Source organism: Carlito syrichta, unplaced genomic scaffold (genome assembly GCF_000164805.1).
Source record: "Carlito syrichta isolate Samal-C Ts95f unplaced genomic scaffold, Tarsius_syrichta-2.0.1 Scaffold301643, whole genome shotgun sequence".
Taxonomy (NCBI): Eukaryota; Metazoa; Chordata; class Mammalia; order Primates; family Tarsiidae; genus Carlito; species Carlito syrichta.
In genome coordinates this window covers 639,607-663,995 of record NW_007245739.1, presented here as the reverse complement: position 1 = coordinate 663,995, position 24,389 = coordinate 639,607, and the positions used below count along the sequence as shown (strand labels likewise).

At 40.4% G+C, this 24,389-nt stretch overlaps 1 protein-coding gene across 1 annotated transcript in view; it reads left to right on the top strand.

Moving 5' to 3' along the window:
• Positions 1–2,537: 2,537 nt before the first annotated feature.
• The window catches only part of LIX1 (limb and CNS expressed 1), a 58,706-nt gene continuing 36,854 nt past the window's right edge, over positions 2,538–24,389 (top strand). The window contains exons 1-2 of the mRNA XM_008055049.2: positions 2,538–2,915; positions 20,722–20,885. Of these exons, the coding sequence (XP_008053240.1) occupies positions 2,834–2,915; positions 20,722–20,885 (246 nt within the window). The 5' untranslated portion in view covers positions 2,538–2,833. The remainder of the gene's footprint in view (positions 2,916–20,721; positions 20,886–24,389) is intronic.

Below are 24,389 nucleotides of genomic sequence, written 5' to 3'. Positions count from 1 at the left end.
CTCCACTCCCGGCCACCGCAACCTCGACCTGCTGGGGCTCTGGCGATCCTTCCGCCTTAGCCTTCCAAGTAGCTGGAATTACAGGCGCGCGTTATCACGCCCGGCTAATTTTTTGATTTATTGTAGAGATGCGGTCTGACCAAGTTGCCCAGGCGGGTCTCGAACCCGCGGGTTCAGGCAATCCACTCACCTCAGCCTCCCAAGGCACGGGATTATAGGCTGAGCCACCAGCTTTAAATTCTTACCATACATTGTAGTTCACACTAGCAGTGAAGATCTTTGAATTCTTAATATTGATTTGTGTTTCTACTATTGATGAGGAGATATCAATCAGGTTGACTGTGCTTTGTTTGAAGACTAGTTCAGCCTTTAGAAAATAAATATATAAACTTGTAGAAGGCTAAAAAATCTGTAATAATATTTGTGCTCTTTTGTAACATAGCCATAGAATCATGCATGTCAGAACTGAAAGACAATATCCAGCTTAATCCCTAAACTGTATGAATGAAGCTCAGAGAAGACAAGTGGCTTCTTTAAGGTTATATGGATAATGAACATCAAGCTCTGGGTCTTACTGATCCCAGTTCAGTGCTCCTTCCACAATAGAATCAAGATATTTTTAAGTACTGCTAGAATTAAGTTTCAGCCCATAAAAATAAATGTCCATTTATTGATTAAAATTTAGGTATTTTTAATTTGAGAAGTCCATATTATTTTTCCTGGTTCTCTAATAGGAACATTAACTATCTTGGTTTCCAATTTAACATCATACTGAAGGTACTTGCGTTCATTTATACTTTGTGTCTAATCAATGTATAATAATGTTTTGTCTACAAACCATCTAGTTTACATTTTAAATTATAAGCTCTTGGATAGCAAGAACATTGACAATTTCCTATTTGGTAGATCCATGAAGGGCTACTTCTTCAGGTTCTGATTTTGTACAATGTCTTTGCGTTCTGGAGTAACCCTTTGGGTGTGTGTTGTGTGGCCTACACTCCCTGTGGGCATTTGCTAAGTGATAGTGATTAGAATAGGAATTATTGTTATTACAGTTCCGTTCCTTCTGTTTCCTTTTATGAAGCCTACTTTTCTACCAACTAGCTGAAGAAGCTGATCACATGGAAGGCATTTTATTTTTATATAGTCTTTATAGGACTGAGTTCAGTTCATCATACAACACAACTTCATCATGGAATCTGAAAATTGGAAGAAACATTGAAAAGCAATCTCTTGTGGTAACTCTGGAAAAATATTTAAAATAAAAGTATAAAATTCCTCAATAACCCTTCAAAAACTAACATAGGTTACAACCATTAAAATTAGTTATTTTAGCTGAGCTCAGTGGCTCAGCCTGTAATCCCATGCTTTGGGAGACCGAGGTAAGTGAGTTGCCTGAGCCAGCGGGTTCGAGACCCGCCTAGGCAAGTTAGTGAGACCTCATCTCTACAATAAATCAAAAAAATTAGCCAGGCATGGTAGCGCGTGCCTATAGTTCCAGTTACTTGGAAGGCTGAGGCGGAAGGATTGCCGGAGCCCAGCAGGTCGAGGCTGCGGTGGCCAGGAGTGTGCCACTGCACTCTATTCTGGGAGACAGAGTGACACTCCAACTCAAAAAAAAAAAAAAATTGTTATTTTATATCTGGTATAAATCCTTATTATTGCAAAGAAATCTCATGATTATATTTATGTCTTCTGCAGAAAGATTATTGAATTGTCATGTGTGGTGGAGAACAACAGAGGCAGAAAAAGAATCACTGTTTTCTTAAAATCTTTTTTTTTTTTTTGAGTTGGAGTCTCACTCTGTTGCCCAGACTGGAGTGCAGTGGCCACTCCCGGCCACGGCAGCCTCAACCTGCTGGGCTCTGGTGATCCTTCTGCCTCAGCCTTCCGAGTAGCCGGAATTACAGGCGCGCGCTACCATGCCCAGCTAATTTTTTGATTTATTGTAGAGATGAGGTTAATAACTACCTATTTTTTTAAATAAAATACATCTTTGCTTCTCCTGAAATTTGTAATAGAAAAAAATATCATGGAATAAAAGGAAGCAAATGATATCAGAATTAATTTAAGTCATCCTTGGGAATGATTTGCCTTGCAGGGTAAATAGGATGTTCCCAGACAAGCTGTAAAACCTGGTTTTTACTTGCCATCGTCCCATAGAAGTGACTGTAATGGAGGGAGAGAGGGAGGGAGACTAGCTTTGATTTCCATGAGAGAGGCTCCTGAATTCAAATATAAAGCATAATCTGGTGCCTGGCTAGTTCCACAATCTCGCTTACCAAAGGAGAATCATCCTGAACATTTAGATATATACTGATTAGATATATACTGATTATGCTGATAACAGATAGCTGGTAATCCTAAACCGGAAGCTGCTTTGTTATTTAGGAAATTTTCTTGAGAAACAACCTTCTTAATTGCATATTCCTGGGGGCAGCACAGTTGAAGATAGAGTACCAAGGAAATACCCAAGCCCAAAAGCTGCACAGCATTCAGTCAGAATCTGGTAGGAAAAGAAAGCTGTTTCCATGACTAGCGAGCTTCCCCAGCCAGCCTGTAGGTGGGTGTGTTTAACAGAAGGAAGCAATGGGAACCCGCCTGTCAGCCAGCCTTTCGAGCTAATTAGCTCAGCCTACAACAAAGATAAGTGAGCCTGGGAAGAGGGCCCCCTGAGGGGTCTTTAGATTCTGGGAAATGTCTGATTGGCAGATGTTAAAAGGGATTCTTTGGTAATCCAGTGCATCAATGAGCTGCACAAATTCAGTCCAGGACTGCAAGAATTCAGGCATGAGGACACTCTGTGCAGGAGGCTCGCACAGGCAGACCCAAGATGGACAGAACCTTGGAATCTCTGAGACACATCATTGCCCAAGTCTTGCCTCACAGAGACCCAGCTCTAGTCTTCAAAGACTGTAAGTACCAAAAGGGAAAAAAGTTTTTTGACTTTTTAGAAAATACTCCTGAACGTCTAGTCACATCCTATTTAAGTACGATTTCTCCTAAATCTCCATAGTCGTGTGTTGTGGTCTAAATGATCTTTTAACTTGTTCCTTACTTCAGTCAGAAGAATGACTTCATTTCACCTATGGGTGGTAGATGCTGGGTTATTTTGTCAGTGATACATCTTGCTAACTGTTTAGAAGTCTCTCCTAAAAAGCTAAGACTTAGAACTTTTTCAGATGTCTTTTAAATAAGGCAGAGCAGACTGGGACTAAGATAAAAACTAAAAATAACTTAGAAGTGATAATAAAATATATCTATATTTGTTAACCTGTTTAATAATCTACAACATGTATTAACGTTAAATCTAGTATTGTGTTTGCCTGTAATTTTTCATTGCAAACAAAAGTTAATAAATCACCACTGAGCTCTGAAATTTTGATAACAAATTAAGAGGACAATAAAATACCCTCCCAGCCTTGGCAACACTCCCTGTGGGTCTCGTCCCCAATCTACACAGTATGGCAAAGTTATTCCAAGATCTTTTTTTAATAATTATGAAAGATAATTCAATCAAGCTTTCCAATTCTAGCAATGCTATTAAACCATTTGTCACATAACTTGGTTTCTGGAACCAATTTGATTTCCTGCTGCTGCAAAACAGACTATCTTCATGTTATATCTTATCTACAGTGGGTTTCATATTACAAAGAGCTTCTGAAATAGAACTTTGCTTTATGGAACTGCCCAAAAGGTAAAATGCATATGGAATTTTTTTTTTAACTTCAATAGGTTACAGCTTTCCTCTTTGTGAATCTACTCATGTTTGTCTCCATCCAAACCTTAATGGTTTGAATTTTTGCTTTCTGATTGCTGAATAACATTCCTTTCCAGATGTCCTCTTAGCTTAGATTTCACATACGTATGATAAAGAAAGAAAAGTAAGTCATTTTATTCTATAAAATTTTCCTCTTAGAAGTTAAATTGTAACCAATCTGTTCTCTAAGGCATAAAGTGAGAACCTTTTCTTCCTCCCTCTCTTTTTTAAATATCATCCTCCAGCATTTGTCAATAGCTATATTAAAACTAGTAAAACCCACTCCCTCCCTTGTCTAGCCTGAAATCTATTCAGGTTTGGTATTTTTTTAAGTGAAAGGGGAAGGAAAGAATGTCTCCCTCTCACAATAGCCCTGAATTCACTCGTGAAGGATGAAAGGGCTCTTGGGCTGCACAGAGCTTTGGATAAATTGTATAGGACCAGGAGTCTCATGCCGGGGTTTAGATAGCAGAAGCAGTAGAAAGAGAAATTTTTCACTGAGCTCATTGAAATTTTAAGAAGTTTAAGTCTAAAATTGTATGGCCCACTTTCTAAGCCAAACTAAATTGCAGCAATTGTTTATAATTTAGAATAGAAAATAGAATAGAAAAAGGGTTACAACAAAGTAAACATGAAGTTTTGTCATCCAGAACTTTGCAAAAATTCTTTTATATGGAAAAGCAAAAAAGTGCCCTATTTTATATATTTCATTCTTTAAAATAAAACCTAAATTTAACCAGATAGCATTTCTGGCGTACTCTGGAATGGAATGCCACTTTACAACTGCTGGCCCTGTCTAATAGCTGTGAATATTAAACTGCTGAACCTCTTCCTTCTGGCTCTTCTAATCTAAAAATGGCTAATTTTCATTTCTTACATTTCATTTTCAAATGGCAAATTACTGCACCAGAAGTTTATGGCCTGATGTTGCATTGGGGGAAAGTTTATACTGACATCTGTTGGAGGTACACTTCCTGATACCTAAGTTAGGGAAAACTACAGCTTTTTCTCAGCAAGAAACCATTTGCCAAGTCAGGCAAGATGCAAAATTTGTGAATGGCAAACATGCCTATGGGGAAAAGCCACTTTCACTGACTAAAGGCAAAAATCAAGGCAGGCTTTCTCAAAAAGATAGTTTAAGAGCTATCTTAGTTGTCATTGCAGCCTGGTACCTTCTGTGCCAGGAGTTTTCCTAACACTGAAATATCCAACCAACTTACCATGCTTGTGGAATGAGTGAGAATGAACTTACTTTCTGGGGCAGGACATCAAAAGTCTGTGTAGGACCTTGGCAAACTGTGGGTGCTACACGTGCCAGAGGTTGGCGTGTGGACCCATTTTCTTTGGCACATCCATAAGCTGCTGCCAGTACACTCCTATTGGCAGCCTGTAAAAAGCTGCCCTGGCCTCCAAGGGCAGGTTCTGAGCAGTCCCTGCTCCTCCTAATCACTCCTGGATCCTCCTCCACCCTCACCCCTCAGGCTTGTCTGCCAGAAGGAAGGGATTGAGCACTTGAGCACATCACTGCCAATTCCTTAAGAAAAATTGCTACCTTACTCTTCTGCAAGATGAAAAACTGATCCAAGAATTTTTAAACCCCAGTCCAGTTGAACAAAAGAGCACACATACACACACACACACACACACACACACACACACACACACACACACACGCGCGCGCACTTTTTAGCTTCTTAAATTTCTCTTCTGTGGATGCAAAGACAGTTTTCTCTCTCTTCACTCTTCAGTCACACATAATACAGAAAGTGTAAATGATCATTCAATTCACGTGTTGCCCTCAGTTGACTTTTTATTTGCTTAAAAACAAGCAATAGTAACTGAATTTTCTCTTTAAGTAGGTCAAAAAAAGGCATCTAGAGAGTTTTCTGGTCTGAGCCAGGTGCACATGGGAATAGTTACATTCACTTAATGAAATAAAATTCAAATGCTTTCTCAGTCAAGGAGGCCCTTCAGATGGCATCTTGCAATGCATTAAACCTGCCATTTTATTTTAGACAAGGTGTTCATCTGGCAATAGTTGTGATTTGTTTTCTATTTTATCTCCTGGAAGAAAATGAATTCCATAACACTTTTTTTTCCTTTTCCCTATTCACATCTCATATGAAAAAAATAACGGAAAACAGTTTTAGGTAAGGTAGACTCTCAATTTGAAGTTTGCTCATCTAAGCTGACACTGGACTCACCTCCACTACATAAATATCTCAATTTTGTAACAAGAAAGTTTCCACACTACCAAACAGAATCTCTTTGCAAATAAAGTGTGGCATATCCCCATGTTTCCTTTCATTCTTGGCTTTGTGCAATATCCAATTTCTTCTTCTTTTTTTTTTTCAAATAGAGACAGAGGTCTCACTGTATTGTCCAGGCTGGTCTTGAACTCCTAGGCTCAAGTAGGAGATCCTCCCATCTCAGCTTTGCAAAGTGCTGGGAATACAGGCGTGAGCCATCATGCTTAGCCCAATATTCAATTTCTTTTCTTGCGTCATGCAACAGAGCCAAAGCTAAGCTATCCTAAAGGCAGACTCTGTACACTCTTTTGAAGGAGTGTGTGAACTTACTATTCATTTGCCCGTTTGACAGTTCCTCACATGATTTACAAAAAAAAAAAAAAATAACCACATGATTTCAAGATAGCTATACTTTCCGATCCTAATCTGAGTGTTAACTCTTCAAATTACAAGAGTATAATATTTTTATCTGCCATCTTTGGGTTCTTCCTCTATCCATTTAGTAGTACAGATAAGATGTCAGCTCCTCATCATGTGATAGGACCTATGCTAGAAGCACTTATTCTTCACAGTGTGGTGGTTTTGTAGGTACTATTGTTATAGTGTATATAGGTGAGGTAACTGAGGCTCACGGAGGTTAAAGTGATTTGCCCAACTAAATATCATCTGAACAGGTGTGTGACAGGAAGGTGGAGTGGAGAAAGGTGTTTCTAAGAAGAGGGAACAGCTATCACATAGCTAATAAGTGATAGAATAGAGCCAGTACTCAAATTCTGTCTTCCAACTCCTCACCTTTAGACACCACAAGACATTGCCTCTCAGAGGCGCTAGTTACCACATCATTAACATTATAATAGCAGTGCAGGTTGAGTATCCCTTCTCCAAAATGCTCAGGTGTTTCAGATTTTAGATTTTTTTTAAATTTTGGAATATTTGCATTATATATACTTGAGCAACCCAACTTTGAAATCTGAAATATTCCAGTGAACGTGTCCTTGGAGTATCATGTTTTCATTCAAAAAGTTCTGGATTTAGGAGTATTTTGGATCTCAGAATTTTGGATTTGGTATGTTTAACCTGAATCTGTCAGGAAAACAGAGAGGGGAAAGAAATGAACACTTCCGGGAGTGTGAATGGAGCCCGTTAAATATCACCTATGAGTAGGGGTGTGGAAGGAAGGTGGAGCAGGGAAAGGCATTTTTGAGGAGAAACAACATCTTGTCCAAAGACAGACTGGGCAATACAAGAGCTATGCCCTGAGAGAGACAGAGACAGGCTGAGAAGGCAGGTGAGTCAAGCTCACTTGCAGGCAATAGGGAGCCATCGGAGTTAACAGTGATCCGAGATTAATTCTGGAAGTTGATGACCTTAAGTTGTATTGGGGAAAAGTTTATTGACATCTGTTGGAGGTACACTTCCTGATTCCTAAGTTAGGGAGAACTACAGCTTTTTCTCAGCAAGAACCCATTTGCCAAGTCAGGCAAGATACAAGATTCGTGAATATAAAAAAAACGCCTGTGGGGAGAAACCACTTTCACTGACTAAAGATCAAAATCAAGGCAAGCTTTCTCAAAAAGATAGTTTAAGAGCTATCTTAGTTGTCATTGCAGCCATGACAGTGAGTTGGTTTCTAGCATTGACTTATAAAGTGACATGTTCAATTTCACTGATATTTTCCCCAAATTTTATAATGAAAAAGTAAAATGGAACCTTTACTAAACACTGCACAGTTGGAAGCAAATTTCTCACAGATTTGAGGTGCATTAACTCTTCCATTTGGGAAAACATTTTTCTGCATGAAAGGTTTTATTTATATCAGATTGGTAAATACTTTACTTCAAAGACTGCGTTTTTACCCTTTGGAAAAATTGGACCAGACTGTAGGGCTATTAAAACCATCTTAGTCATCATGAGTTTAGCTGTATGCAGCATGAGAGAGAAAAATCCTCAAGAGTCAAGTATTTTCTCCACCCCATGTTTTTTAGTGTAGGAAATATATACATTTGATGATAAATTTATAGTTGTTGGACTTCACAGAAATAAATGAAGTAGGATATAAGGACTGAAATTTCTTGTGCAGTAAATTCCTACACATATCCATTACATTTCACCACATAAAGTGTGCCTGAAAGAATACAGTTTAAACACACATACACACACACACACACACACACACACACACACACACACACAAACCCTTTACTGCTTGCTAGCTTATTTTAGCATAATAACTGCATCTTAATTACAATAATTTGAACTTCAGTAATTTTAGCATCTAAACTGTGAATGTCAGTTCTACTTCAAATGCTAATGTTATTTGATTTATTACAGTATACAATTATTTTTCCTTGAATTTGTGCTAAGAGAGAAATGTAGATTTCAGTTTAGCTATCAATGGCATAAGAGCTGTTTCTTTTTCTTTTTATCATTAAATATACATTTGACAGAGTTAAATGCTAAAAGTCTCAGCCTCAGAGGACAATTTTTCAAAATGGAAAAAATTAGATAGCTTCTTGATTACTTAAGGTCCATATCTGTCCTAATACATTTCTTTCTCATTGATAAAGACGATTTGACAAATCAAAATAAAATATGATAGATACCCATTCTGTGAGATCAAATCTGGGACCTCTTCATGGACTGCTGTCTCATCTCACCAGAGAGTTTTTTTGTTTTTTTTTTAACAGTTAAGATTTGTTAGTCTGAACTCAATTTTAACAACTTCTGAAACTCGTGTGTTAAGTTACAGCCCATAATAGGATACAGCTGCAGAAGGGTGCGTTTCTAAGTTATGATCTTTCTGTTTAAATGATACGGTTTTACTGATTATGTGCTACAGATTGATTTAAGAAATGTAAGACAACTTTAGAAGCCTTTCATAAAAGAATCTTCTTTATTTAATACATTTCATATTGAAGTTTTAACCCAAATGCTCTCATTTCTTTTTCCTCCATTTTCAAATGCCCATAGACGTTTGTTCTGTCAAGAGAGTTAAAAGAATCCTACCTTAAAAGAAAAAAAAAATTCCAGTGGAAGTTTAATATTGACAAAATAGACAATGAAAACACTCCCTGTAGGTCTCATATTTTTTACTCTAGTGTCCATGAAATGTTTAAATTCTGCTTTGCTTTTTTTTTTCTTCCTGCTCCGATGATAATCAGTTGATCCCTATTTAGATCTCATCCTGTTAAGCAGCTGTGGGAACCTGTCATTTAGTCACCACTCTGTTGGCACTATTTAGTCTACATTCCTCTCATGTGGCTCAGGACTGTTATCGCTTCACTGGGGTGTTTTTTCCACACCTAAGTTGTAGTCCCAGGAGGCCGGAGCCATACTGTGCACTTTCTTGCACCCCAAGGTGCCTCCCACAGGGGCAGACACCTAACAGGTACACAGACTTTTTGATTGCTGGTTGGTTGGTTTTTCTTTTTTTAAAAAAAATTGTATGCCGGGCTTGGTGACTCAGCCTGTAATCCCGCGCCTTTGGGAGGCTGAGGTGAGTGGATTGCCTGAGTACGCGGGTTCGAAACCCGCCTGGGCAGCGAGACCTCATCTCTACAATAAATAAAAAAATCAGCCGGGCGTGGTAGCGCATGCCTGTAATTCCAGCTACTTGAAAGACTGAGGCGGAAGGATCGCCGGAGCCCAGCAGGTCGAGGCTGCGGTGGCCGGGAGCGGCCACTGCACTCCAGTCTGGGCGACAGAGTGAGACTCCAACTCAAAAAAAAAAAAATTATTATAAAGATGTGGGGTACAATTCAGGGTGGTTGATTTTTCTCCCTCACAAAAAGGGAGGAAGATTTCTCCCATCATCAAGCATTCTGCTGGGACCCTTTTACAGTGACCCATTCACAATTCCTCTGACTCCATTCTCACAGGCTGGTCAGATGCAGGGTTAGGTTGACAGGCAGATGAGACAGGAGGAAGCTTGGAGGACGAAGGGACCCTAAAGATAAGCACAGCCAAGCCGGGCTCGGTGTCTCAGCCTGGAATCCTGCGCCTTGGGAGGCTGAGGTGAGTGGAATGCCTGAGCCCGCGGGTCCGAGACCCACCTGGGCAACTTGGTGAGACCTCATCTCTACAATAAATCAAAAATTAGCCGGGCGTGGTAGCTCACGCCTGTAATTCTGGCTACTCAGAAGGCTGAGGCGGAAGGATCGCCGGAGCCCAGCAGGTTGAGGCTGCGGTGGCCGGGAGCGGCCACTGCCCTATAGTCTGGGCTACAGAGTGAGACTCCAACTCAAAAAAAAAGTTAAGCACAGCCACCGTGCCAGAGCACTGCCTTGTGGGGGCCCTAGCTGAGCAGCTCAGAATCATCCCATACACCACATTGACACAGTGGCTTAAAATGCCCACCCCTACATTCATCCTCTGGATCTACCCCTGACTCTGGGTCATAAAAGCCACCCACCATGCTCTTTAGGGCCAAACTCTGTGCCTTGTACACAGACCCTGTTTAGAAAGTCCTGGCAGGATCTTGAAGAACGTTCTTATGATGACTGTTCACAGAGAAGGAAGGTACATTATACACCTAAAGCCCTATTTGCACATATTTGACCATTCTGCCTAAGCAGAACTGACCAGCAAAGCCAACAGTGTGACTGATCCTTGGCTGGTTGGCGAAGATCGATGGTCCTACAAAGTCTCTATAGTGTGATGTCATTGCCAGACAGAACGTGGGAAAGATGTGTCCTTTCTGATTGGTTAAATAGGTTACATCAGGCTTTTATTTTATGCAGCTTTTGAGACTGATGACATCATCTGACCCAAGGTACACATATAAACCCTGCATGTGACCTCAGGCATACTGCTGCTGTTTAAATATGCTACATACTTCATGATATTCTATTCTAATTTCTCTTGGTGGATTCTTTCTTGCTCCTTCGTATTCTTTTTCCTCTCCCTTCTTAAAAAAATTACCCTGTGCTTACAAGTGTACAGAAAATACATATCATTTAAATCCCCCACCCCCCCACCAAAGGATTTACAGTTCAGCAGTTTTAAATTCCAAAGGTGAAAATTAAACCAAAAAGAATAATATCCCTTTTGCGTGTTTCATAGAGTCTCCTAAGAGGCTAACTTTGTAAAACAACCTAAAGGACTATAATTCCCTCGAGAAAATGATTAGGGTAGGGGGCGGGGTTGAAAGAAGAAAAGAAAAAGCAAACAAAAGACGAACACAACCAGCTTTCCAGCTGCTGAAGGAGTTAAGCACTGACTTGGGAAATTACCAAAGGAAAGTCCCTCTGCTGGGAACAAAGCGAGACTCCAAGCTGTCTCCATCCTGCTGTGTGCTGTGGCTACCTTTGAAAGAGTCTCTACACAAAAGAGAAAGGGGCCTGAGATTCCTCCGTGCTATACCCTGTGTGTCCCCAAGATTCCATTAGCCTGGTCAAAACTTGGCAAAGGTTGAGAATGATTATAAACAGCTAGACAGACAATAGCTCTGTGTGTCAGTGTCCTGGGGTGCAGCCAAGCCTAGCACAAGATTCAAAAGCACCCCATTTTTCAACTTATTTTGCATAAATGGCAAATAGAAATCACACCTTGAGTTTGCCCCTTAAATAATGTGTGGGTCCTTTTCTTGTTGTTCCTCAACAACCCATCGGTGAGCACGTGATCAAATTGCTAATGTAGAAAATACAAATTAACTGTATTTTAAAATATCACCTGCAAAGTATAATTTAATTAAAGGTTATATTAAAATATTCCATAACATAAATCCATCTATTTAGAGGTTGAGAATCAATTTGGAAATATAGTAATCATCTTGAAAGCCTCTTAATGATTTATCCTTAAATGGCAGCCTTTCCAATTTGTCTTTAATTGTTTTCGGCAAAAGAAATTTTACCCAGCTAGGGATTTTCCTTAAAGAAATTGATTCTTTTTTCTGACAGATTTATAATGGATTTTTAAGATCCCCTTTTGCAGACAAATGACTGTCTTCTATGCAGGACTTTTGTCATATTATATAATTGAACTGGGCAATGAAGTATATTGTTTCTACTTTCCAGAAGTATATACTGTCGTTAAACATTAGTTTAAGATAAAAGTTAGCTCCTCACTGTAGTTTTTGCTAAGAACAGGTCTATTGCCTCTAGCATCCATTAGAAAGTGAAAAAGTGGGACAAAAATCCCTGTTTCCAAATGTTGAGACATACAGCATCTCATCCATTTATTTTCTATTTTGGAGTTTTGACTTTACCGTGAATATTAATAAGAGCCTTCTCTTTTCCATCTCTGAACTCTTCACATATCTTGGAAATAAATAGCCCAATGTGTTCAATTAGAGAATGTTCAGACTTGCAGACTATTTTTAGACGATTTAATGATTTGGGTTTCCAGTCCAGGAACAGTTCATTTCAAAGATGCAACATGCAAACATATAATCATACCTTTTCTTCCTTCACCTTCTCTAACCACAAATAACAGCTAACTCTCTGGTTCTTACCATGTGTGAAGCCCTGTTCTAAGCATTTTCCATTGTAACCCTTATAGCCACCCTGGAATAGAGTTACTACGTTTCACATGGGGAACTAAGGCAGGAAGGGGTTAGATATCCTGCAATGATAGAAACAGGATTCACACCCAGGCAGCGTGGCTCCAAAGAACAGGCTTTTAACTATGAAGTAAGTTGCCTGCCTGTTGATGAAATGTGGAGGGACAAGAGGCACTGCGTCTTCGACTCTGCCTGTATTTGAGGACTCTTCTACAACATACTATGCTCTGTAATCCATAGGGCATTTACATCCTCTGCATCTCAAACTTCCCATATGAAAACATAGTTGTGTTCCCATTGGCTTCCCCACTGGGTCCGATTTGTGAAAATGAAAATACAATAATACGTATAAATGACAAGCTGTGAATGTTTAGGATAAAAGCCCTCTGGGTATCCAGTCCTCGACATTCTTTTCTGAAGGGGATTCGTTTCCTTCCAGGCTGCAGAAGGAGCATTCTTTCTGTTACCTCATCTCTTATCCACTTCTCATGGATTTTCTGCCCAGGCTCTTCTCAGAAATATTCTTTATTGCACAAGAGCAACCATGCATTCTTCCTAAGAGTCAGGGCCCTTCCTCATGATTTCACCTCTGCATGGATGAAGCCACCACAGGCACCATGGCACAAGGCAAACACAAAGGACAAGGGAGTCTATTTCCCTGCCTCTCTCTCCCACTGGGTTAAAGCTGGGGCACCAGGATAATGGGGTTCACATCCAATTATTAAAATAAGTTGTTTGCTTACACTGTCTTTGCCAAATGATGTCCCTTTCTAATGGTGGAACCCATTCTTATTGCTCTCTTGAACAATTCCTCAGCAGAGGCACAATTATTCTCTTGCCTCCACCCCTGTTCTTTTCTTTCCTTTTTTTTTTTTTTTTTTTGAGTTGAGATCTCACTCTGTCTCCCAGACTGGAGGGCAGTGAGTGACACAATCATGGCTCACCACAGCCTCGACTTGCTGGGCTAAGGTAATCCTTCTGCCTCAGCCTCCTGAGTAGCTGGGACAACAGTCGTGCACCACCACACACAGCTAATTTTTTAATTTTTTTGTAGAAAGGAGGTCTCACTATGTTGCCCAGGCTGGCTTCAAACTCCTGGTCTCAAGCAATCCTCCAGCCTCAGCTTCCCAAAGTGCTGAGATTACAGGTGTGAGCCACTGTAGCGTCTTACCCTCTTACCCTTTTTGCCAAATGTCATCCTCACTACTTTGAGAGAACAGTTTCTCTCCCTTGCCCCAACCCTGTGTAAACCTCACTCCTCTGAGTAGAACTTGGCTTAGGCCTTTTTCTGATGCAGATTTTTCCTGACCCTTTAGCTCACATTATCTACTCTTCTCCATACATTTACTTAATTACCATGCCATACATCTTTAAGTTTTATATATTACTTTAACATTATCTGTTCCACAACTTAGTACTCTGATATTTTGTTCACTAATTATATGGTGAATACAATATTTCTCCAGTCAGATTGTAAATCTTTGTGAACAGAGACCTGTCTTGGACTTCTTTATTAGTTTATACTGTCAAGGTCAGGTTCAGCACATAGACTATGCCAATGCCACATTGTTTAATGTCACATTAATTATGGTGCTCTGTTCCACTGATCCCAGGTACTAATTTCACATTATTTTCAACAGAGTGCTTCAGGCAGCCAGCATAAACGATTAGATTTGGCACCCAATACAAACAGACTTACCATTCCATTCGAGGATTTCCTAAGCACTAGTTGTTGCAAAGGTACAACCCAAGTAAACCACATGTCTATTCTAACCAGGCTACACCTCTCTGCACCCACTCTGCCACCTCCTGCTGCGACGTGGTTGCCACCATCATACCCATGCTGTATGCAGGCATCGTGGTGGTTCATGCATGAAACCTCCTATTCTGGAAGGAAGTCTTGACCTCTCTGTGAATCGTAGTGACTTCACTTCCTTTCTACATTTTTATTCAGTGTCACTAAAACTGTTCAGATTACATAAATTTTTCTTAGACTCCAAACAAATTCAATAACTACTTCTGAGTGCTGGGTGAATATCCCTGGGAGGGATACCAAGGATGCTACAGAGAAGAATGAACCAGACTCCCTGCCCTCTAGAATCCCACAGTCTGCAGTGAGTTAAAGAACAGAAAACTATATTCCATAAGACGAATTGTTACCACAAGGCATTTCATTCCTCTGGCCAGAAGGAAGTCCAGCCAAGTCTGACTTGATACATTTAGCCGGGAGCACCACATCCATTTTATTAGCATGGTTTATAGGAGATTAAGTGCTAAAACACAGGGCCACTAATGGAATAAGAGTTCAGAAGAGGAGATGCATGTGGGCGGGAACCAGTGAGGAAGGTATGATGGGGGAGGTGGTTTCCCCTGAGTGTGAGAGTAAATTGGATGTAAGGAAGGAAGGGGTGGGACAGAAAAAAAAAACGCTCAAAATAGGACGGAGAACTTGAACCAAAGCACAGATAACAAATAAGCAGCATGTGTCAGGAACAAGACTGTCCCTGCTAAAACCAATTGAGGATTTCTGCTGGAGACATCAAAGGTTAGGCAAACAAGGTGTTGTGGAAGACAGCAGGATGCAGAACTGGCATCAGATGTCTTCATTGGTTAACTGGGAAAGCCTCAATGCTGAACTTTATAAAAAGAAAAAGAAAAAAGAAGTTTGAGGAAAAGGGAAATAAAAGTCTCACAAGAGACTTGCTTGGGAATCTAATTTCTACTCTGAAAGTTCTGTCAACTTCAAATTTTAAAACATGGTGAAGAAGAAAGTAGCCACACTAATGTCTTTAAACTTCATAGCATATGTTCTTGTTGATATACAAATTATTCAAAACTGCTGAAGAGGTCTATCCCTTGTGTTAAGTTGAAAAACCTATAAGGATTAAATGAGAAAAGGCATACAACAGGTACATGATAAGGGAGATGGGAGTAGTTTCTTCCTACATCAGGGTTTCTCAACCTTTATCGTGTATCAGATTTCCTGTGAAACTTGTTAACATGGATGCCAGTTCAGTGACTGGGACAGGGTTTGACAGCCTGCATTTCTAACAAGTCTCCAAGTGATATCCTTGATGTTTCTTGGGGACGGGACTTTCATCAGAGAGGGCTCAAAGATGATTTTGGTTTTGGTTTTGAGAAAAACAAAAGGTGAATCTTGAAAATGGAGTAGATGCCATTTAAGAAGATAACAGACCATGGAAAGAAGGACATTCCAGAAGGATGAATGGAAGCCCAGGGCTTGCAAGCAGTATTAGAAGCACAGAATGTGAGGAGCCTGGGCATGAATGGGGGTGCAAGGGAAGAGAGTTCAGGATGAGAGAGAGAATTGTAAGCAGGACCTTCTATGCCTTGCCAAGGAGTCATTTATTCCATGTATAATGAGGGACCTACAGTTCAAGTTGTGAGTGATTTGCTCAGCAATGAAATTCAGAAAGATTACCCAGGAAACAGTGGTAGGAAGGATGGGATGGGAGACTGACTGGAGTCAGGAGGGTTTTGTGGGATGCTTGGTGAGACTGGATGAGTATGAACCAATGCAGGACATAGAGAAAGCCATACCTGTGGGAGACATCAGGATACGGAACTGGCAAAACTTGGGCACTTATCAGGTACAGAAAGAGTTTAAGGTTCCTGCCAGGTTTCTGATTTAGGTGAAAGGATAAATGATAACATCATTTTCCTAGTGACTCAGGAGGAAGAGAAGCACTTATAGGGAAAAAAATGAATTGAGTTTGAAAATATGTTGAGTTTGTGCAACATCCCAATGGAAGTGTCTAATAATGAAGTTAAAGGCTCAGGAGAACAGTTTGAGAGCTGTCCTGTAAATTATGGTCAATATAGTCATGGAGACAGGTTCTGTCAGTCAAGAATAGTCAAGAGAGAAGCAAAAGAATAAGACATGTCTCTCATGCAAACCAACATGAGGAGTGAGAAGAAGGAGACCTAGGGGAAATTATTATAAAAAGAGAAGCAGAATCAAGAAGACACACTGCCAGAAAAGCCTAGGAAGATGAGAATTTCTAGAAGAAATTGAGCAGCTGTGTCCAATGCAGCAAAGAGGTCAAGTAAATAAGGGCTGAAAATTAGGAACTGATGATACATGTTGGAGTACCTTCAGTGGAATAATGCAGAGGAAATGCCGATTGTGGTGGGTTAAAAATAAATGGAAGATAAGGAAACAGAGATAGTTAATATAGACTAATCTTTCTAGTGGCTTAACTATTATGAGAAAATTTTAGTAACTAGCAGTCAAAAAAAGTGCCAATGTTAAGTGTTTCACTTTTAAAATTTTATTTATTTATTTGTTTATTGTTTTGGCACACTTATAGTTACTGGGAGGGTGTGAGTAGAGAGGAAACATTTAAAAATAGATCATGGTTCACACCTGTAATGCCAGTACTTTGGGAGGCCAAGGTGGGAGGATCACTTGAGGCCATGTATTTGAGACCAGCCTGGACAACGTAGCAAGACCCTGTCTCTACAAAAACAACAACCGCAAATGTTAACTAGTCAGGTGTGGTGGTGCACACCTGTAGTTCCAGCTACCCAAGAGGCTGAGGCAGGAGGATTGCTTGAACCCAGGAGTTCAAGGTGAAGTGGACTATGTTCACGCCACTGCACTCCATCCTGAGTGACAGAGGAAGACCCTGTCTCAAATAATATGAATACTAGTTCATGGGACTTAGTAAGAGAACAATGCCCAGAAAAAAGCTGCACACATTTATTTGAGGCTGTAGGAAGTAAGGTGAACCTGGGCACTTTATTTATTTATTTACTTTTCAGGCAGCATCAACAGATAGGTCCCTGGATGTAGGCATGGATGTTGCACACTTGGCAACTCAAGTTGATTCTGTAACAGAGAAGGCAGGATCACTGACTGGGCACTGACGGTGGAGCTGCACTAGGGACAAACTGTGTGATGAGCCCTATTCTCAAACTTGAGTGGTTTTCTTCAGCATTTCTTGACCCTCTGCTCATATTTTCTTTCAAATTATCCACAAAACTTGTTGATGCTGCCTGAAAAGTAAATAAATAAATAAAAGGGCAAGTGTTTCATAAACAGAGCATCCTCTGGTATAGCCATCTTTGGAATTCCAAACAGCAAAGTGGCCTTCCTCCCTCTGCACTCCATTCATCTGGCTTTCCAGTCGACAAGAGTTGATGGAGATAGATTGTGTGTGTGCATGTATATATGTATGTTGTACTCTTTAGGGGAGACGACATCTGCAGGACCATCAAAGAAATTCTCCAAGACTGCAGAATGGAAAAGCTTGAAAACTGCCACTTTTATTCATGCAGAAATCTTAACTTAGTGCACATCTCCAAACTCTTTAATCCAAATAACTTTATGTGCCAAGATTCTTGTGTTCATTTTGCCTAGATAAAGTCCTCAACTTCCTACTCCAGTTCTCAGCAGAACATCATTCATCAATCTACTAGCTTAAAATAGGAGGTTAATGGTCCTTGTTGACTAGCAGAGCAATAGGTCACTGGGCTTAGTTTCAGGCTTCAATCTTCAGAACATTGCTGCTGAATTCTGGAAGTCAACTGCAAGAAGAGACACAAATCAACCAGTTCATCAATCCTTGTTTCCTCAGGGATGGGAGGGAGAAGAGGAAGATGGGGGACAGAAAAACAGTTTAGAAAATTAAAGTTCTAATTCTATTGAGTTACATCAACTGATAGAAAATGTTACTTCAAATACCAGGGGTGCTGAAACAAATGTATACACATTTTAAGAACTATTACCTATGTATTACTTTTAGTTTACTGTTATCAGGAGTGTCTGAGGGTAACCACTTTGAGCGCCTCTTATACTTGCAGAAGTCAAACTTAACTTGTTATAATAGTTTTTGTTTCCTTTCTTAAAATATGTATACATTTTCTGACACCTTCTGTATTTTTGAATGGATTAAAAAGCTCTGTAATGAACAATTATCAACTTGACTACTTCAACATGTATTTTATTGATTAATTCCAGTATCCCCTCTGTTAGCCTTACATTTCCCAATTTCTTTCCCAAAATACACCTTAAAGACTAAACACTGAAGGCCAGGTGTGGTGGCTCAAGCTTGTAATCCTGCACTTTGGGAGGTTGAGGTGAGATTATTGCCTGAGCTCAGGGGTTCGAGACCAGCCTGGGCAACTTGGCGAGACCTTGTCTCTAAAAAGAAAATACTAAACACTGAAGCTTTTAAATAAACACAAACATCCAATTCCTTAGGAGTCTCTAGGATTTGCCTGAACCACACACCACATGTCAGTACCTAGGGAGGAGGTGCGGGAACCCAGTGCTCTAGGAAACTTTAGAAGGCGATTGTACAATGTTTTTCCTTCAGCTCAAACTCTGTGACACTGTTAAGTCTCTGAAAAACACCAATGACCAGCATTTTGAAGCACATCCAAGAATGTATTCATTATAATGACAAAGGGTATAGATACCATGTTACACAAAGAATGTTTGAAAGAACAAGAACTATTTCATCTAGAACTTGAAGAATCATGAAAGTTGTCTATTACTATGCTTTTATATGCATACAAGCAATGCCAGTTCAAAATGGCTAAGGAAAAAGCAAATGTGTTAATTCAGATAACTCCAAGTCCAATCAAGGATCTCGTATTTGGGCATAGCTGAAACCAGGAGCTCAAACTACGTCATCAAAACTTAGTCTTTCATTCTCCATCTCTTGGCTCTATCCTTCTTTGTGTTGACGTTCTTCTCTACCACCTTCCTTCTTGCTTGGACAGTGCCATGCTTACATTCTATCCCTCCATAAACCCTACTGAAGAAAAGGAAACTTCCAAAAATTTCAACCAAAGTCCTGGACTCATTGCCTCTAAATGGCTTGACTTTGACCAAATCCTCACCTCCACCCTGCAAAAGCTGCAAGGTTCTTCAAGGAAAACTTTTGGGCATTTCCCACAAGAAGGACAGCAAATGCAAGGTTGGCAGAAGCAACAGATATCCTCACCACTCTCAAATATATACTAGGCTTTCATGTGGATAAGGAAATAAACGTCTGTGAGGCTCCAGAAAAGAGACGTAGACCTTCTGCACGAAACTTACAGAAAGCAGATTTCAGCTTACTCCAAAAAGGACCTTTTTACAGAGCCACTAGCCATTGAAATGGGCTGTCTCAGGATGTGGCAAGTACCAAGTCATTCCACATGTTCAGGTACAGGGTAGATGAGCAGCTGTTGGGAGGGCTGGCAGAGGAATTCCTGTGTTAGTCAGAGCTTTGCCTATGTGACCTATAAGGTCACTTTTGACTCTATAATTCTATTATCCTTGTTAATTTCCATGATTTAATTTGCAGTACAGGATAAACAAACCAACCTAATTTGATCTGGAACTTTTGCAGGCTATCACAGGTCATTTAATCTAAAACACATGTCTCTAGCCATCATTGTGTTTTCTGAAATCTCGAACAGACCTTGTCCTTAACAAGGTCTCGATGTTATTAGTTTCACTCATGACTTTTTTCAGTCTCCTGTTTATTCCACAATTGCCTTTTATTCTCCTTTGTATTGGGGTCGAGAGAGCATGAAAGAGTTTTCTTCTTTCTGATTTTCTCCTCTTAAATCTTTGTAAGTTTAAGAGTCCATGAGAAATAGGAAAGAGCACCATAGACAAAGCGCTAGACAAAATCTACTGAGGCAAATGTTCAAAGTAGGAAGAATGATATTTTTAAATTTCATAGTAAAAAAAATAATTTATAGAATAAATTTGAAATATTGCTACATTGTTATAATTAGGGTACCAAAACCACTTTAGTCATACTCTTTAAGAAATATACACATTTGAGGCTGAGCATGGGAGCTCACACCTGTAATCCCAGCACTTTGGGAGGCTGAGGTGGAAGGATGGTTTGAGGCCAGAAGTTGAGATCAGCCTGAGCAACATAGTGAGACCCTGTCTCTATATAGAAGGAAAGAAAGGAAGGAAGGAAGGAAGGAAGGAAGGAAGGAAGGAAGGAAGGAAGGAAGGAAAGAAATAGACACATTTGCATTAACACTGTGTATTTTATCATGCTTTAAATATATTTAAATAAAGTTTATTTCTTTACAACTGAGAGCACCTTCACCATGTACATATTCAACTCTGCTTAAACTGGGACCGCCATACTACAGAATCCAGCTTGCAAATAAAATTTGTTTTTGCCAGGGTATGTCCATCCTTAATAACTGATTATGTTCCTTGTCTTTTTCAGTGAATGTTGTGTCAATGTTACAGGAGTTTTGGGAGAGCAAGCAGCAGCAGAGGGCTGCGTTCCCCAGTGAAGGCGTGGTGGTCTACGAGTCGCTGCCAGCCCCTGGACCTCCCTTTGTGAGTTATGTGACTCTCCCAGGAGGAAGCTGTTTTGGCAACTTTCAGGTAAGAAGTAGCCATCAATTTGTCAGCAAAAATTAACTAGGTTAAAATAGTGCAAACCCTTGTGTACAATGGTAACAAGTTTCCTTGGATATAGTGAACAAAGTTGCATCATATTTTGGAAAATCAGTGGTTCCAATTTCTAAAAATGGAAGCGTTTTCTATTTGGATGTTTCCTGATATTTTTTATGGAAAATGAATGTTATAGCATATCATTTTGTTTGCCAGATAGCTGCTGCTCTTTCCCGCAAAATATTCTGGTATAAAAACCTAAAGAACAAGGAAACGGTGGCAAAGACTTTCCATCAGTAAAAAGTTTCCACTTCCACAAATGTTATAATCAAATATTAATCAATCCACTACACACCAAAGAATGAACCCATAGCAAAGGGTTGAGAATCACAGGACTGGGGTCAAGCACCAATGTTGAGCCAGTGTTCTGCCCTTGGGAAATTAATTTAAGCTTTTCAATTTCTCCAACTTTGAGATGGGGAATAAGCTCCGTGGTATGGCTGGAAGTCATAGAAGATATACATGCAATGTGTTTAACATGGTGTCTGGCACATAGTAGGTATCCCTTAAGTATTGTTTTATAATTCTAATAAAGACTATTCTAGTTGGTTAAACCTTTATGTTTATGATGGAATACAAATGATGATACATTTCTGTTGCATATCTACTCACACAAAAATATTTGTCTACATTAACTGTCAACATTGGTTATCTAGTGTGTATAACAAATCCTCATTGAGTAACCAGAAAATATCACGCATTGGGCTAAGTGCTGAGGATTTGGTTCCTAGCTGAGGAAATCAATGTACAAAAAAAAGTTACAAGTATTACATAGTTATTATATTTGAGGATCAATGAAAGCACAAGAGAAGGAACTTCTAAATTTGCCAATCTCCCTTATAAATACCTTTTTTATTTTTTTCTGAGTCAGAGTTTCACTCCGTTGCCCAGGCTGGAGTGTAGTCGCACATGGACAGCTACTGCAGCCTCGATGTGATGGGCTTAGGCAATCCTTCCACCTCAGCCTTCCAAGTACCTGGAACTACTACTGCTCACCACCATGCCTGGCTAATTTTTAAAATTTATTGTAGAGACAAGATCTTGCCAAATTACCCAGGCTGGTCTTGAACCCCTGGGCTCAGTCAATCCTCTTGCCATCTCCTCCCAAAGTACTGGGATTATAGGGATGAGCCACCGTGTCCGGTACCCTTTTAATACAGTAGATTATCTCTAAGTTTTCAGCACTGACAGAGATGTTTTATTTGTTGCTTATAGACATTGTAAAACTCAAAAGCAGTCAAGTTTCTCTCTTAGTTTGACATCTAAAAAGCCCTAGGCAAATTTTCAGGGTATTTCTGTGTCGCGTATGTCTACAGAACTTAATATCATATAATGTTTAAGCCTAACCTCATACCTGATATCATTTCTATTTCCACCTTTACTCTCCCTTTGTTTTTTTGTTTTGTTTTGTTTTTTGAGTTGGAGTCTCACTCTGTCACCCAGACTGGAGTGCAGTGGCACGTTCCCGGCCACTGCAGCCTCGACCTTCAGCCTCAGCCTTCCAAGTAGCTGGAACTACAGTGTGCTACCATGCCTGGCTAATTTTTTATTTATGGTAGAGATGAGGTCTCACCAAGTTGCCTGGGTGCATTTCGAACCTGCGGGCTCCGGCAATCCACTTACCTCAGCCTCTCAAAGCACAGGATTATAGGCTGAGCCACCGAGCCCGGCTTATTCTCCCTTTGAATTTATTGCTGCACTCATTTATTTTATCCTGTTACTCAGTGTATCTGTTTTACATTGCCTCAAATCCTTTGTGGAATGAGGGGAGGGAATAATTTAATAAACAGACCCACAAACCTAAAGCTGCCTGGGGGAAGTAAAATGAATCGCAGGGAATGTAAACATGAACTGAGACAAGCCGTGGAGGGTGTCTTGACCAGTCAGAAAAGAGAAGATGAGGCTGGGCATGGTGGCTCACACCTGTAATGCCAGCACTTTGGAAGACAGAGGCAAGAGGATTGCCTGAGCTCAGGGGTTCGAGACCAGCCTGAGTCACGTGGAGAGACCACATCTCTACAATAAATCAAAAAATTAGCCGGTCGTGGTGGCACATGCCTATAGTTCCAGCTACTTTCAAGGCTGAGGCGGAAAGATCACCTGAGCCCAGGAGGTCGAGGCTGCAGTGGCCGTGAGCAGTGTGCCACTGCACTCCAACCTGGGTGACAGAGTGAGACTCCGACTCAAAGAAAGAAAGAAAAGAGAAGATGACATTGTTGGCAAAGGCACTTTCAGAATTAGGGGAGCATGTTGGTATGTGTGGCAGGAAATAGCAAAAGAAGACAGGTAGGTACATCCATCAGACCACAAGAGCTGAGTATGGGTTTTATTCTAAAGGATTCTGAGCAGAAGAGTGGTGTGTTCAAATATACTTCAGAAAGGTCACCCTAGCAACAGCATGTAAATGGCTTAGACCTAAATGATGCTAAAGACCAAGAGGAAAGTGAGTGATGAGTATAGTGGAGAGGAGTTGCACACACTGTATATGGAGTAGGTAGAGTTGAAGGCTCTTCATTAGACATGAAGGTAGGATGATACCTCAGCTCTGGCTTTGGTCACTGGGTGGAGAACATAGGACGAGGTGGAGCAGGTATGGTACATGAGAGGTGAGGACAGCGTCAGTGTGAGGTGCCTGGAAGCCAGATAGAGAAGGGCAATAAAAATAATAACAATAATCAGGCCAGGGTGTGATGGCTCAAGCCTGTAACCCCAGCAATTTGGGAGGCAGAGAAGAGAGGATTGTCTTAGTCCAGGTGTTCAAGACCAGCCTGGGCAAACTGGGGGGACCTCGACTCTACACCAAATAAAAAAAATTAGCCAGGCATGGTAGCCTGCACCTGTAGTTCCAGCTACTTGGAAGACTGAGGCAGAAAGATCGCCTAAGCCCAGCAGGTCGCGGCTGCGGTAGCCGTGAGCGTGCCACTGCACTCCAGCCTGGGCGATGAAGTGAAACTCCAACTCAAAATAAATAAATAAATAAGGCCTGAAACTCAAGAGAGAGATTTGGGTTAGACTTCTACGTTTCTGAGTCATAGCCATGGTCACAGGTCTCACTGCCAAATGATAACGAGAAGATGAAGGAGTGATCTTAGGAACAATTTGGGGGGGAAATAAAAATAATATTTCTCTAAAAAGCTTGAGGATTGGCCAGAAAGTGACAAAGAAGCAGAAGAAAGAATTTATGGAAACCAAGAAATGTGACATTTCGAGATAGAGGATGCAGTGAACGGGGTCAGCTGCGTTGCGTGGGTCCAATGAGATGTGCCCACTGACTGTGATGATTGTAAGATCCTTAGTTATCTTAGAAGAGAGTGTCAGTGAAGAAAGTGAGATACAATCAGATTAGTTTAGAGAGTAAAAAGGGGCTTAGAAATAGAGACAGGCAGCCGGGCTCAGTGGCTCAGCCTGTAATCCCACGCCTTTGGGAGGCTGAGG